We start from the raw sequence: 16,983 nt of genomic DNA, 5'->3' as shown, positions 1-16,983 counted from the left end.
ACTAAAAGAAGCATATACAGGAGAAACATTCTTAATTCACATACATAAATACTGTAGTCCCTCGTTTATCGCAGGGGATCCATACCTTGAAGCCCCACGGTAAGTGAAAAACTGCAAAGTAGGAATATTACAAGTAGTAAGTAGTAGTTTATTTTAGTATTTATATATCAGAATCGGAATCAGGTTTATTGTCATTGCACAGAAGCACAACAAAATTACTTTTCAGTACAACCCATCCAAAGAAACACAAACAAACAATAGACAGGGTAGACGGGGTGTCTGAGGCTGCAGCCTCACTGAGAGGCACTTCCTTTTGCGTTGCCAGCGAAGGCGGTGAGCAGGGAAGGAACAGGAGGGAAAAGCGTCCGCCTTCGCCGAGAGCAAGAAGGAAATATATATGTGTATATATATATATATATATATATATATATATTATATATATATATATATATATATATATATATATATATATATAAAGGTGTTTTAAATCTTTCCCACTTTGCCATATTCTAAACAATGTTTCTAAACTCTAAACACTCTAAAAGAGCACAGAATGTCATGATTTCAGCTCCCTACCTCTGCTCTCTGCAATCTGCCAGCGCTCCCATTTCTCTGCAGAGCGAAGATATGACACACTGCAGGAGGAAGCTTCTCCTTCAGCTGTTGACTGCACACAATTGCAGGAAGAGGTTTTTCTGTAGTGTGGGCTGCACAAAGGTGCAGCAGGTGCTAAATAATTTAAAATAATTTCTTTTAAATAAAAAATCCATGCTGATCGTGCGGCTCATCCATCAATCAGCCAATTGTTTGTCATGTCCACTCTTACTTTGAAAAATCGCGATAGAGTGAGTCCACGAAAAACGAACCGCGAAGTAGTGAGAGACTACTGTACACAAACTTTTCTGGTTTATGGATTTAAATGGATGCCTGTAGAAACAAATCTGTTTGCAGACTTTTTATTTCTATAAATCAGATTTTGTCAGTACAAAAATGTAACCAATCGGTGCTGCTAGATTTAATCCCACTACTGCATCCATTCATACATTTGCTACAACTTCAATGACAATAACCAATAATAAATTGGTTAATTTCACATCCCATTTAAAAAGTAGATATGTGATTTTTGTAAATAATTCAAAAGACAAGCATTTTTTTTTACAGTGGTAACTGTCAAGATGGCAGTTATTGTGTAAAAAAGATTAACGTGTTCTCAGCAGTTCTGCCTCTTAGCATTATTAATTGTCATGTGGTATTGTTGTGATCTGTATAATGATCCTAATTAGGGATTTCTTTGTGGGCTCAGGCAAGAAAATGTATCATCTTATGAGCATTATAGTATGACCTACTGACAGCAATGAAGTGGAGCTGAAAGATGATTTTTAAAACTTGGGTCAACATTTGATAAAAAGTGGCTCATAATTAAAACGCTCCCATAAATGTCATGAAGTGAAAAGTGAAATATTTATCTTCAAAATAGTAATCTTTGCTTCATTTTATACCTGTGCCTGTCATCAAATTTTCTTTCCTTTAATTTTCCTCCCTATTGGAGACATGAAACTTAGAGTACAGCTTTCATTAAATGTAGCACAGATTTTTATTAAAGCTAAGGGAGTAGAGTGGCTGGTAGCTGGTTCAATTCTGTTAACATTTCACAAGTAAGTAAAACTTTATTTTTGTAGTACATTTCAAGATAAAAATCTTTTGTGTTTACCATAAACAAAAACAATCATAAAAGCACAAGTGATTACATAAAAGCAGGTTACAAAAGATGAGTTTTATGTAGCTTTTTTTGAGTCTGCGGGCAGCAGGTCTCCTTTTGTCTATATTTTGGTAAATTGCACAAAGCCCCTGACCACAGGACTTCAAAAACTTTTAGAGGACTTTAGGATTTAAAAGAGCTCTGAGGTATGCTAGTGATTGTCCATAAAAAGCTCTGAAAATCAAACTTTATGTCCAACTCTGAATTTATAGGGGACCCAGTGTAACCAGAAAAAGCAGCAAAGTGACGTGTATTTAGAGGACTTAGTCAGATGCCTTGTAGAAACATTCTGGACAATTTGCAGACAGTCTAAAGGGGTTTTGTTAGAAGTAAACATTGAATTATGGTTGTCTAGGTGTGATGAAATGAATGCACGAATAATGATTTCCAGTCATGCGCCTGACGCAATGGAACTCAACTTGATAATATTTCTAAGATGAACAAAGAAAGAGCCAACCAGAAATTTTGCATAAACATTCAATGTAAAAAGCTGAGTCGAAAGTTACACCAAGGTTGCTAACAGAAGGCTTAGTGAACATTGAAAGGGGGCCAAGTCATGAGTCCATGACCTTAAGTACAGCTCTGTTTGGAGCACAAAAGAGGATTTCAGTTTTTTTCGTCATTTAATTGTATAAAGTTCTCAACCATCCTGTTTTAATAAAGTAAATGGTAAATGGACTGCACCTATATAGCACTTTTCTATCTTATCAAAATACTCAAAGCGCTTTACACTACAATCTGTGCCCTCATTTATCCATTCGTACAGCTTACTAGATCATTTACTCCGATGGGACACACATCGGAGTAAATGAGGGGTTCAGTGTCTTGCCCAGGGACACTTCAGTATGTGACTGCTGCTGGAATCAAACCTGCAACTCTTGTATTGGAGGACTTTTGTTCTAACCACTCAGCCACATGGTCTGAACATCTAGGAAAGCGCTGTAGCTTAGACATCTCTTGGGGCTACAAGGAGATATATAGTTAAATGTCATCTGCATATAATCGAGCCTGGGAAGGCCTTAGAGTCTCTCTGGATGAGCTTGTGGAGACCAGAAAAGGATATCTGCTTTTACTGTAGCTCCCTCAGTACAGTTCAGATTATCTAATTGTTTAATCTATCTATTTATTATCTATCTAATTAGAAGTCGGTGTTTATAATTCCATTAGTTGTTTCTTTTATCATTCAGTAAGAGCAACATTCAGTTTTCAGTACTATAAAATATTTGGTGTAGGTCTGTTTAAGGTAAAGATTAAAAGTGAAATACATAAAGAAGTTGAGTTGAATGCACTGGAGGTTTGTAAAAAGGTTAATCCATCCATCCATTTTCTTCCGCTTATCTTGGGTCGGGTCGTGGGGGTAGCAGCTTAAGTAGGGAGATCCAGACGTCCCTCTCCCCAGCCACTTGGGCCAGCTCCTTCGGGGGAATCCCAAGGCGTTCCCAGGCCAGCCGAGAAACTAACCCTCCAGCGTGTGCTGGATCTTCCCCTGGGCCTCCTCCCAGTGTGACGTGTCCGGAACACCTCACCAGGTAGGCGTCCAGGAGGCATCCTAACCAGATGCCCGAGTCACCTCAACTGGCTCCTCTTAATGTGTAGAAGCAGCGGCTCTACTCTGAGTCCCTACCGGATGACTGAGCTTCTCACCCTATCTCTAAGGGAGAGTCCAGACACCCTGGGGAGAAAAGGAACAATGAATCGACTGGTAAATTGAGAACTTTGCCTTTTGACTCAGCTCTCTCTTCACCACGACAGACCGGTACAGTGCCCGTTTCACTGCAGACGCCGCACCTATCCACCTATCAATCTCTCTCTCCATTTTTCCCCATTGGTGAACAAGACCCCAAGTTACTTAAACTCCTTCACTTGGGGCAGGACCTCCTCCCTGACCCGGAGAAGGCACTCTACCCTAAAAAGGTTCTTGAAAGTAAAATACATACACCCCCTCTATATTATAGCTTTTTGTAGTTTGATCCACAATCTTAGCACGAGTCAGAACCAGATTTTAGCACGGTTGAGATACATATGCAACTTGGTCAGTGAAGGGTAATGAACCAGTCCTGTTTGAAGGTTTAATGAATGAAATGTACCAGTAATACCCCTGTAATCAGGGGTAAATGTGCATCCATTGATTATTCTCCAAGTTTTATATTAAATTCCATCTAGTGGTTCATGAGATATTTTATTATAGATATTAACAGAGACAGGGTTGAAACTCCAGCAGTTTATTATAGATATTAACAGAAAGACGGGGTTGATTCCAGCATTTAGTACCAAATTTTTAACAAATCTGACACACAATCTGTTTGAAATGTGTTTTGGGGATGACTCAGTTTCTATCACACCAAATATTAGCTCATACACACACTGACGCAGGCAACTTTATAAACTACAATGTCAGAAACTTAATTAATTAACTAACTGCAGAGATCCAGCGTTGTTTTTGTAAGCATGAACAAGTCAGTTTTAGAGACAGAATTTACAGCACTGTAGATTGTTTGTTGCTCAGAGACCAGCACATTGATGTGTAACAATCTCATTGTGTCCCTTTACACTTTTTCATTGAAAAATTCCTCTCCTCTCTGGACAGTGACGTGGTCACACCTCTCTCTAGATTTGCCACCACTTAGTATGCAGCTCCGCCTGACTGCGTTTTTTTAATTTTCAGAACACAGGTACACACATTATTGACCCCCAGCATTAGAAAAAAATTGTTTTGTAGACTTTTGTCTTAAGGTCAAGAGCATTATGATAAAAAAAAGCATAAAACCTATTTAGGTGGCAGCCTGCAACACTATCCATATCTGTTTGTGTGACAGAGGAAATGTGGAGCAAGGAACTTATTAAGATTGTACCATTTACTACACACATTTTTTCTGTTGGGCAATCATTTTGATGCATACTCCCATTTGCGTAGCTGTTTACTCTAATTAGGTTCTTCAGCATTCAAATTATTAATATTCCAACAGTGCTCGGGAAAGTTATTATCCTGCACAAATCAATATAATGTCCAAACGGGGGACAAAAACATGCTGAGAGCCAGAACAAAATCTATAAGCCCAATTAATTTGCCACATTTACCCAGTTTGATATGAATAAACTAGGCGGCTTGTGGTTCCAGCTCTGCAGGCTGCCCTCAATTTAGTATGATTTTTGCTGATATAACTCCCCGTTGCATCTCTGTTTGGCCAACCTTTGCAAATCCAAACAGTATAAGTGCATGCGGCTGCATGTAATTGAACCAGCCTCGCGTGGCAGAGATGTGGGAATATGTGGCACTAACCCTAAGTTTAAGCCAGAAGAAAATGACTCATATTATGCATTCACCAGGAAAAAGTCCATAACAATGGATGCTCTTACACTCAAACCAATTTTTTTTTTTTTTTTTAACATTTTGCACACTGTTTTTTAACCTAACACAGTGTCTTTAGTTCAATTTCAGCCTTTTCTGCAACTTATGCTAACATTGGCTCAAGTGGCAGCATCTTTGGTCAAAGTGTCAGTATTTATTTTTAGCCCACATTGTTTGATAAGGAGTAAAACTTCCCAACATGTTGTCCCATCTAATCTTAATTATAACTCCTGCAGCTGAGGTGTGTCATTAAAGAAGCCTCTTTGGCATCAATAAACCAATACCCTCTGCCTCTTAACACTTGTGACATTTATTGAAAATCTTTAACCTTAACGTTGTTTTTACAATGTTACAGTTTCATCCTGAGCGTTAGGTGTGGTGGTGGTGGGGGGGGGGCCTCACCGTTTTTCAGGGGAGATCAGGGCAATTGAGAGAAAAATACAGCATTGCACTTCAGGCTTTCAGTCTCCTTTCCTTTCATTTCCTTCCTTTGGCAAGTGCCTCTCACTCATTCTCATCATTATCAGGCCCAGGGATCAATGGTTCACATGTGCTGAAGACAGTTGTCTTGGCAACCAGGGCAATGATGTCACTAAGTGGACAAAATTACTTCCCTGAGAGTGATGGGGAAACTTAAACATCATTGTGGGACAAGCATCAGCTGTCAGAAATGGTTGATTCCTGTGGCAATGGTATAAAAGAAATTAATAGATCATATTATTTTGGATATTAAAAATATTTTTTAATAACTATAGTAACCAAACAAAAAAAACATCTTAATTTGTACAGTAACTATTTGTTATATTTCTACATTGTCATCACTTAATGGCTATTAATAGCAGATCTGAGTAAAGTTTTATGTGTAGCTGACTGCAAAAATGATTTTCAATAACCTAACATATTATTAATTACTCTTTATTTGCCCTACTGAAAAAAAAAAAGACATTGTAACCAGGTGCTTTATTGGGACGGCTGTTGTAGCTCAGTGGTCAGTGCAGCAGTCTTGTAGTCCTGAGGCTGCAGGTTTGAGACCATGTTTTGTCAGGTAGGGAATCCAGCCTGAAACATTTTCCAAATCTTCTGGGTGGGTTTGCTCACTGTGGTGACCCCAACAAGAGAGAACAGTCTAAGGAAAACCACAACATCTTTGTATGTGTGGAGTTATACTTAAATAAAGAGGTCTGAACAACTCGTTAACAAGTGTGCAATCAAATTCATCGTTTTTATGTCTATATTCTGATTTACTTCATTTTGTATATTGCTTTGTGCGTTACCTATTTTTCTGTCTGTACAGCACTTTGGTTGGCCTTATCGCTGTTTTAAGTGCTCTATAAATAAATGGTAAATTAATGAATGCGGGTCGACCTTGTTCAAAGGAATAGTGGTTCTCGGCATTGTTACGATCCCCCTCACTTGAATTAAAACCACAAAACTCGGTCAGTTAAAATCACAATTCTGTAATGTTTATTTCACGTTTGTGAACAATAATCAACAGTGTGGAATTATGTCAAGTATGGAATATGAGTGCATAAACCAATAGTATTATTTCAGAATAATATAAGATAGCTTAAAACTTTGAGAAGAGATGTTATTCAAATTTAGGACTAATGCTAAAATTTAGGTAAACTTTATCTTAGATTAGGAGGAACCCAGACCCAGACCAGTGGTCATTCCGTATGTTGAAGGAGTATCAGAGAAACTGAGATGTTTATTTTCTAAACACAACGTCCCAGTGGCTTTTAAACCCCAAAATACATTACGGCAAAGACTGGTTCATCCCAAAGATCCAGTCCCCCGGCACAAACAGCGTAATGTTGTGTATGCTGTTCAGTGTCAGGAGGGCTGTGATCAGTCTTACATCGGGGAAACTAAACAGCCACTGGCCAAAAGGATGGCCCAGCACAGAAGATCAACATCATCAGGCCAGGACTCTGCGGTCTACACTCATCTCCAGGCCAGCGGTCACTCTTTCAGGGATGAAGATGTTCACATCCTGGACAGAGAGGAACGATAGTTTGAGAAAGGAGTAAAGGAGGCCATCTTTGTGAAAAGAAATCGTCCATCATTAAACAGGGGTGGAGGCCTCCATGTTCAACTGTCCCCCTCTTACAATGCTGTGATTGCTAGTATCACTCAGCCCTCTGTGAACAGTAAACAGCCATCAGTGTGCTAATGATCCATTGTTAGGCTGATGGTCCTTCTTGAGCATGTGATCAGCTGGTTTTGGTTGTCAGCAGCAAACTGGTTGATCCACTCTAAGAAGGTGCTATTTAAGAGACTGAGCTAAATACAGCACCTCAGACTGAGGAAGTCTTTCGGATGAAAGACGAAACGTTTCTACATTTTTTTGTTGTTTTGCTTTGTTTTTTTTTAATGTCCAGAGGACCAGATTTACCTTTTTTAGATTTTTCTACCTGGATTATTGAGTATGCATCAGGATATTTATCTTAGATTCATAAAGTAAAGTATAAAGTGTCTAGAAACTTAGTTGGCACTGAGAGTCATTCCTTTTCATCAGGAGGAAGATGTTTTATCCTATCTGAGATGTCCTGTCCTCATTACCACAAGGAAGATAATGCTATAGCCGGCGGTTCGCGCTGTCACTGAAAGGGATGTCTTTCCTTCAGGACCACGCCTCATCCAGCAAGGCAGTGCCTCATCATTCCTGGGTGTTTTAGGGAGTTCGGTAGACTTTCTCCATTTCAGCCAGTCCCGTCCAAGATGGAAGAATGGAGGGGCCTGACTCGCAGCAGCTCCAAACCCGCTCTTTGGAAAAATAACAAGACACTGCATCACCTCCCCTTGCGTCTCAGTTTTACCTGATGCAAAAAAAGGGGGTGTCTATAAATTGTAATCAATGTAACTTACCAACAGTGGGTGTAAACCAAGTTGCATGAATTAATTTTTGATCATAACCCCTCCTCTCAAAGTTTAGAGGGAAACAATGACTTTGTACTTTGTTTACACAGTAACACCATTTCTTCACAGATGTAAGTTTGGGTTTTCACACAATATAGGCAAACAACAGTTGGTCTGTTTGAAGCTCTGTCTAATTGTTCAACTTCCTTCTCTGATGTGATGGTCACACCTCTGTTGTCCTGGGGGTATGGCAAAGTTCTGTCCCTTTTCTTTGATCTAGACTTTTTGGAGATGCAAAGTTTATCTTTCTCAGGAAGGAGAATTGATTAGTACAGGGGGTTTAATTACCATCCAGTCAATTAAGTGTCTCTAAGGACAGAATGCCGACTCGTCCTGTCTCGTATGACTCTACATATGTAATGATGCAATGTTGAATAAAGCCTTTTAAGACCAGCTACCATTGGTTCTGTGGTTGCTAAATTTAATGCACTTCTCTTTCAGTTTTGAAGAGAAAGGTCTGTGGGGGAATATTCAATAAATAAATAAATGCAGTTGCAGTCTATGGGAGTTTGTGTGTATCCACTCTGGACTCTAGACGGTTTTGAGAAATAATCAGATCAAGAATACGGTTGGGTTTTCTCATTCTGGCAAAACCTTTTTGTTTATGTGGGGTTTTAATTTATTTTTATTTCTTGGCAAATTTTGTCCAAACCGTACAATGCATTGCTACCAAATATTCTTTCTCCCTTTTCTTTTTTTTTTTTGTTATTCTTTCTCATGTAGAGACACACCCCAGGCGAATGATGGGGGGACCAAAACACCTCGATCCAGGACTTCTTCCCGCTTCCCCAGACTGGGCCGCAGCCGCACACAGGAAGCCAGACCTGAACCTCAGAGTGGTGACCTTTGAGCTATAGCATTAAAACCAAGAAAAACAATTTGTTGTCTTTGGACTGTGACATACACACTCACTTGGTGCAAGGGCCTGTGGGGCATTAAATGGATCTTAAATGCGGATGGAGAGCCTCGGTCAATGGCTGTGGAACTCTGTGGGCCACTTGTCTGGCTTGTTGAGTAGGAAGCAGATGAATCTGACTAACCTGGCAATGACCACCTGGTAATTCAGCACCTCTTACCTTTCTGAGATCAGCACTCCCTGAAAACTGCACACGGACAAATTCTGACCTGCTTTTACTCACCTCAAACAGAAATAAGACTTTTTTTCCCCTAAAGCTGCTTTGATTTGTAGTTAAAATGCATCCTGGTCAGTGCCTACAGGGTTTTACCACTGCTTTCCTGATCTAAGCAGGAAGGGAAGGGTGTGCAATGGTAAACTCAAGTCCTGTCTTGGAACATGAACAATATTTTTCAGCTTTTATGTCAGCATTCTAGTGCCATTACATTTTAGACAATGATTTACAATCAGTGGACCACCACACTGCAGGCATTTCTTTTTCCTGCCTCTGTTATGATGTTGTTGTGGCTTTTATTACAAGAAGAATGCAGAAAGTGTACCATACCTTACACATTATGGGAATTAAAATAAAATCTACTTTAAATTACACAATATGAAAAAAGAAGACTGTCTTATGGTCTGCTGACCGGTTCTGGTTGTACCATGAAAAATGAAGCAGGTAAATTAAAAAAAGGAATGAATGATGATGAATGAATGATTGTGTGTGTGTGTGTGTGTGTGTGTGTGTGTGTGTGTGTGCGCGCACGCACTCTCGTGCAAACAGTAGCAATGGCATAATCAATAAAGCCAATGAATGTGCAGAAATATGTAAAAATAAAACATAAAATGGTTATGATGGCAAAGTTTTGGAATTTTTTTCCCCCAGGGTGTGCCAAGAAAGGCTGACTAATGGCTATATTTTATAAACAAACCATTTTTTCCCCTCTTCATACACGTGGCATACTCATCTTTCCACATATTCAGTTATCATACTTAAGCAGAAATAAAAATGAATTCCACACCAACATCATTCAAACAATCAGAGTAAAATGTGTAAAGCATCCTTTAGTTTCTGCCACATTATGTTTCAGATTTAAAGTTTTAACCACTTGAAGCTCCTTGTTAGCTGAATGGTGGAGCATGTGGCGAGCAGAAGCTCGTGCAGATGGACGGGTTGTGCAAGAGTAACTAAAGACTGACTTCAGCCAAGGAGTGTTCAAGGGGCTTTAAAAAACTTGAATTAAAGAAAGAAATGGTGCTTGCCATTGTTGTCAAGGCAAATGAACAAGGCTTTTAGTTGAGTGTTTTTTCGGAGTTGACCCTCTGCAACTAGAAAACACTCCTTTGTTTTACAACTCACACAGAGGTTTTGTTCAGAGTTTTATTGTAGACATCTCTCAGGAAGTTTCTGGGAGTTTAATGTAGTGAGTAAATAAAACTGAAAAAAGATCAAATGAGAATTATTGACAACGTTTACGTCTTAAATGTTTCAGAGATTTTGTTTGTAACACATGATGTGACTTAAAAATGAAGTTTTGTCATTCTTTTAATTTCATACTATGCATGTTATGCATTGCACAAACTCTGCATATTGCAAACTAATGGTTCTAGAATTGTGCCGCTCAAAGTGGCGTTATTCATTCTGGGATGTTGCTTTTGAAAACTTTGATTCCTCTTTTTTTCTGGATTTAAATCACCTTTTTTAATGATTTTATTCCTCTGGTATCAGATACTGTGCAGCTGGAAGGAATTTTACTGAAACCTCTTTTGCACATTTGTTATAAAGCGTAACCATGACAACAAGGTGTTCTTTTTTACAACTGGGAGCAGCTGATTAACATCTCAAAAGCTCAAACGTTACCTCAACTACAGCCCCAAATCCCAAATGAGATGAAAAGGAGGTGCCGTGGATACATCCCAGTCTACCTGGTGGCGGTGCTCAAGTACTTGACTGCCGAGATCCTGGAGCTGGTGAGAGGCACGGCTCGTGACAGTGGGAGGACCGGGATCGTCCCCAGACACCTGCAGCTGGCTGTTCATGGCGGAGTGACCATCGCTCAGGGAGGAGTTCTGCCCAGCATTTGGGTGGTCCTGCTGCCCAGGAGGGCCAAAACTCACCGGGTGGATGGATTGGCATTTGCGGCCAGATTCTTCAGATCTACTGTGAGTTGGACCACTGTGGGGCATCTGTCTGCCCACAGACATCAGCATCTAGAACAACTCTTAAACCAGTTTGATGAGATACAACATTTAATTTCGTTTTGAGATTAATAAAGTATTTTGAATTGAACTGAATTTTAAAACAAGCCACCTATATATGTTGTATTGTTTGCAGATACCTCAGATAATCATGTTAATCAAATAATCAACCTTTTTACAGACCCATTTTTAACGGTGAAGTTTTGTCTCAGGCAGAAATATCAAACTGTTGTACGGTGAATCTAAAGTGGATCAGTCCTCACATAAGAAAAATAAATAAATCTGACAAAACTGTGCTACAGCTGTGGCCACACCATGAAGTGAAAAATTGCTGCTATGCTAGTGTCATCTAAAAGCACCTGGATGACGTTATTTACAGCTTTGTTGCAAATGAACATGTTAAAATATTTGAAAGACAGAAACTTTGAAAATATCTCATGGGGATCATACACATTATATATATATATATATAAACTATATTTTTAGCACCAAACTGTTTAACTACACCTTTAAACCTGACCACGTGATTTCTGTAATTGGATGTGTTTTTAGTACCTAAAGTACTCTTGATAATTCACAAAACAAGCTGGTGCCAAAAAAACCTGCAAGCTCTTCGAACAAGTTCCTGGTGGCTTTGTAGCTGCTCTCCTAGGACATACAATGTTTCATAACAAATATATAATTCAATATTCCTTCAGATAATGCAGGCTCCTTCCTTCAAAACCCCACAGAAGATGGATTATTCCACTGTGAGTGGACGTTGGGGGTTGGAACCAGACATGCTTGCACACACGCAAATGCAAATCTTTTTCTTTCAGAGTCAGAGAGATTTATTTGTCATACACAGCACGTGGTACATGTGGTGGAACAAGATTATGTACGCAGGGTCCCAGTTCAAATGTAAAAGGAAAAACTATAATAAGATCTAATATATGAACTAAGAAAAACATCAACTAAAGGTAATACTTTACAATAAGGTACACAAAATTTGCTTAACTACTGGGGAACACCTCAGGAACGAATCAGGAGGTAATGGGTAGTTAACCAGTATTTATTGGGAAACATACAGCCAAGCCTTATTATGGGACTACTGGTTTGTTACCTTGTAAATGAAGAGGAACTAATCAAGAACTAATGGGTATTTAATAAGGAAACCAAAGGGGAACGAATCAGGAGCTAATGGGTAGTTAACCAATAGGTTTATAAAAGAGAAAATCCAATAAAATCAGTAATCACTATGAAACAGGTTTTTGACAATTACAAGCTGTGACCTCACTGGTGCAGGGTTTATTCAGAACCCACATGGACAATTTCTCCTCTGTTTCTGTGGTAACAAACCAGTAGTTCCCTAATAAGGCTTGGCTGTGCATTACCCAGTAAGTACTGGTTAACTACCCTTTAGCTCCTGATTCATTCCTCTGGTTTCCTTGGTAACTATCCATTAGTTCTTGATTAGTTACTCTTAATTTACAAGGTAACAAACCAGTAGTCCCCTAATAAGGCTTGGCTGTGTGTTCCCCAGTAAGTACTGGTTAATTACCCATTAGCTACTGATTTGTTTCTCGTTGGTTTTCATGGTAACTACCCATTAGTTCCTGATTAGTTCCTCTTCATTTCCCAGGTAACTAGTCCCCTAATAAGGCTTGGCTGTGTGTTCCCCAGTAAGTATTGGTTAACTACCCATTAGCTCCTGATTTGTTCCTTATTCAATCAACCTTTATTTAGACAGGTAAATCCCATTGAGCCTCGAGGACTCATTTACAAGAGAGACCTAAAAAATGTGTTCCCTAGTAGTTAAGCAAATTTTGTGTACCTTATTGTAAAGTGTTACCCAACTAAATAATACACTAAGCATTAATTGCATGAAAACATTACGTCGAACAGCAGCATGAACATTAAAAGCATTCAGTTTTGTCGGCTCATCTACTTTTCTGTTCGTGTCTTAATCTGTAATTGGGCCGTACCTGCATTATTGGTGTCACAGCAAAAAGTGGGCGTGAACAATAAAGTGCAATGTGTGGAGCACACACACCAGCAACGTCTTGGTGTCAGTGTTGTTACGCTAGCTGTTTGCATTTATGGATGAGGGCTAAAGGCCACTACAGTGTTCTGCTTTGTGTGAGCACATTTATATACAGGTCCTTCTAAAAAAATTAGCATATTGTGATAAAGGTCATTATTTTCCATAATGTAATGATAAAAATGAAACTTTCATGTATTTCAGATTCATTGCACACCAACTGAAATATTTCAGGTCTTTAATTGTTTTAATACTGATGATTATGGCATACAGCTCATGAAAACCCAAAATGCCTGTACCAAAAAATTAGCATATTTCATCCCACCAATGAAAGACAAGTGTTTTTAATACAAAAAACGCCAACCTTCAAATAATCATGTTCAGTTATGCACTCAATACTTGGTCGGGAATCCTTCTGCATACTGCTTCAATGTGGCGTGGCATGGAGGCAATCAGCCTGTGGCACTGCTGAGGTGTTATGGAGGCCCAGGATGCTTCGATAGCGGCCTTAAGCTCATCCAGAGTGTTGGGTCTTGTGTCTCTCAACTTTCTCTTCACAATATCCCACAGGTTCTCTATGGGGTTCAGGTCAGGAGAGTTCGCAGGCCAATTAAGCACAGTAATACCATGGTCAGTAAACCATTTACCAGTGGTTTTGGCACTGTGAGCAGGTGCCAGGTCGTGCTGAAAAATGAAATCTTCATCTCCATAAAGCTTTTCAGCAGATGGAAGCATGAAGTGCTCCAAAATCTCCTGATAGCTAGCTGCATTGACCCTGCCCTTGATAAAACACAGTGGACCAACACCAGCAGCTGACATGGCACCCCAGACCATCACTGACTGTGGGTGCTTCACACTGGACTTCTGGCATTTTGGCATTTCCTTCTCCCCAGTCTTCCTCCAGACTCTGGCACCTTGATTTCCGAATGACATGCAAAATTTGCTTTCATCCGAAAAAAGTACTTTGGACCACTGAGCAACAGTCCAGTGCTGCTTCTCTGTAGCCCAGGTCAGGCGCTTCTGACGCTGTTTCTGGTTCAAGAGTGGCTTGACCTGGGGAATGCGGCACCTGTAGCCCATTTCCTGCACACGCCTGTGCACGGTGGCTCTGGATGTTTCTACTCCAGACTCAGTCCACTGCTTCCGCAGGTCCACCAAGGTCTGGAATCGGCCCTTCTCCACAATCCTCCTCAGGGTCCGGTCACCTCTTCTCGTTGTGCAGCGTTTTCTGCCACACTTTTCCCTTCCCACAGACTTCCCACTGAGGTGCCTTGATACAGCACTCTGGGAACAGCCTATTCGTTCAGCAATTTCTTTCTGTGTCTTACCCTCTTGCTTGAGGGTGTCAATGATGGCCTTCTGGACAGCAGTCAGGTCGGCAGTCTTACCCATGATTGCAGTTTTGAGAAATGAACAAGACTGGGAGTTTTTAAAAGCCTCAGGAATCTTTTGCAGGTGTTTAGAGTTACATCGTTGATTCAGATGGTTAGGTTAATAGCTTGTTTAGAGAACCTTTCATGATATGCTAATTTTTTGAGACAAGCATTTTGGGTTTTCATGAGCTGTATGCCATAATCATCCGTATTAAAACAATTAAAGACCTGAAATATTTCAGTTGGTGTGCAATGAATCTGAAATATATGAAAGTTTCATTATTATCATTACATTATGGAAAATAATGACCTTTATCACAATATGCTAATTTTTTTAGAAGGACCTGTATGTGTATGCAGATGTGCACACACACTTTGTTCATATTCATTCAAACTTTATTTATACAGGTTAGTCTCATTGAGTCACGAGGACTCATTTACAAGAGAGACCTGTTTTAAATGAAGAACGCAGATGAGGTACATACAAATATAGACAATCGTATAAAAAGCATATAAAATGAAAAATATGGCAAAACGAAGAAAACAGTGTTCACATCATGCTCCACTTACAAAACAAAAGCACAAATGGGCAATTCTTAGAGCATCTGCTTTCTTGTTGGATGGTTGTTAAACTCAACTTGAAGTTTCAAACAAACTGCTTAGCCAGTTTGGGCAAAGTTATTTTGATTGTGAGAGCAAAACGGCGTACAAAATGACCATAGAGTAGAAAATTTGCTTATTTAGAATGTGGGTGGGAAATTATTTTGCAGTTTTAATGACACACACAATATTCAAACTGTATGTAAGCCAAGTACACCAAGTGATTTCCTTTTGCAAATTATTTTTAGCTGCTTTATTATTATTTAAATGTTAAAATAAAAGTTATAAATAAAAACAAACTGGAAAATATTTGAATGTCTATTATTATGAAAAAAATCTTAACTTTCTCAGACAGCATCAATAATAATGATAATAATACTTTATTTATAAAGCCCTTTAAAACAACCACAGCTGCCACAAAGTGCTGTACATATAAAATCAAGAACATTTAAACACATAAAAACAGTTGTTAAAACATTAAGATCAATAAAAGTAATAAAAACAGTGCAGAGTAAATTCAGTGTGTGCTAAAAGCCAGGGAGTAAAAATGTGTTTTTAAAAGAGTTTTAAAACTGGACAGTGAAGGGGCTTGTCTGATGGGAAGAGGGAGATTGTTCCACAGTCTTGGAGCAGCAACAGAAAAAGCTCTGTCCCCTCTGAGCCTCCGCTTAGACCTCGGCACCTCCAGGAGCAGCTGATCAGCTGATCTGAGGCACCGAGCAGGAGAGTATGGGTGAAGCAGCTCAGAGAGGTAGGATGGAGCAAGACCAAGATCAAGATGCAAGTATGAGGTAGAAGATGACTCAAAGCTACATTTTTTTGTGGTTAAAGTTTTTAATTTGTGTTCATGTTTATTAAATTCAACCTTTTGCCACTTCCTTGTGATTGTTTTTTTTTTCTTGCAGCAGCCAAAAAAAATTCAAACAAAAAGAAAATTAATAATAATAATGATAAATAATTTGTGGTGTCCCATATCGGTATCGGGCTCAATACCAGCATTTTTACAAGTACTTCTACTTGTAAATACTGCCCTGATACATGGGACCAATACTCCTTATATACTGGGTGGCGCCATTTCCGCTGTGCTAATGACCGAAGGTAAAAAAAAATGTCGGTGGTTTGTAGATCTATTTGAAGATATAAGTAATTTGATTATACACCTGAAGATGAAACAGGAGGCGGAGTCAAAGAGTTTGCTGCTACTAGCAGTTCATCTCAACCAACGCTGCAGCAAGTTTTCCAGAAATATAAAAACATGGCTCCAAACTGGTGCGGTGATGATAACTGAAGCTCTTACCCAGTTCATCGCTCTTGACGACCAGTCGTTTTCATTGGTGGACGATTCTGGATTTCGTCATCTTCTCAATATATTGGAGCCTCGGTACAACATTCCCAGTCACCACCATCCATCCATCCATCAAAACGTTGTTGAAGATGTATGACTTTGGAACAAAGCACATCCTGTTGCAGGATGTTTCTGCATTCAGTTTGACTACGGATGTTTGGACGAGCAGTGTAAGCCCATTATCTATTTAGTTTAACTACGCAGTGAATTGTTGAAGATTTGACTCCAGAGAGCCTGTTACACATGAATCAGCTCCGGGGTTCACACACCAGCAGTGCCATAGCAGGTGCGTTTGATGATATGCTTCAGACTTGAAATATTCCTAAAATTTGTGTTCATGTTGTGCTCAGAGACCATGATGAAAACATGATAAAAGCGTTGAGTGATGCTGGCCTCCCGTGTGTTGCTCACCCTCCAGCTAGCTGTTATAACGAAGGTCTTTTAGCTCAGAGGAGCTGAAGTTTCTGTCAGATGTAAAATAGTTGGACATTTTAAACGCTCCACCTTAGCTTACCTCCCGGACT

The 16,983-nt window shown here is 39.5% G+C and overlaps 1 protein-coding gene across 1 annotated transcript in view; it reads left to right on the top strand.

Moving 5' to 3' along the window:
- snx29 (sorting nexin 29) overlaps nt 1-9,147 on the top strand; it is a 270,132-nt gene extending 260,985 nt beyond the window's left edge. Inside the window, 1 exon segment of the mRNA XM_037691628.1 lies at nt 8,751-9,147. Within this exon segment, the coding sequence (XP_037547556.1) occupies nt 8,751-8,877 (127 nt within the window). The 3' untranslated portion in view covers nt 8,878-9,147.
- Nucleotides 9,148-16,983: the final 7,836 nt, after the last annotated feature.

This window comes from Nematolebias whitei, chromosome 17 (assembly GCF_014905685.2).
Source record: "Nematolebias whitei isolate Nwh7 chromosome 17, NemWhi1, whole genome shotgun sequence".
NCBI lineage: Eukaryota > Metazoa > Chordata > Actinopteri > Cyprinodontiformes > Rivulidae > Nematolebias > Nematolebias whitei.
This window is presented reverse-complemented; position numbering and strand designations above follow the sequence as displayed.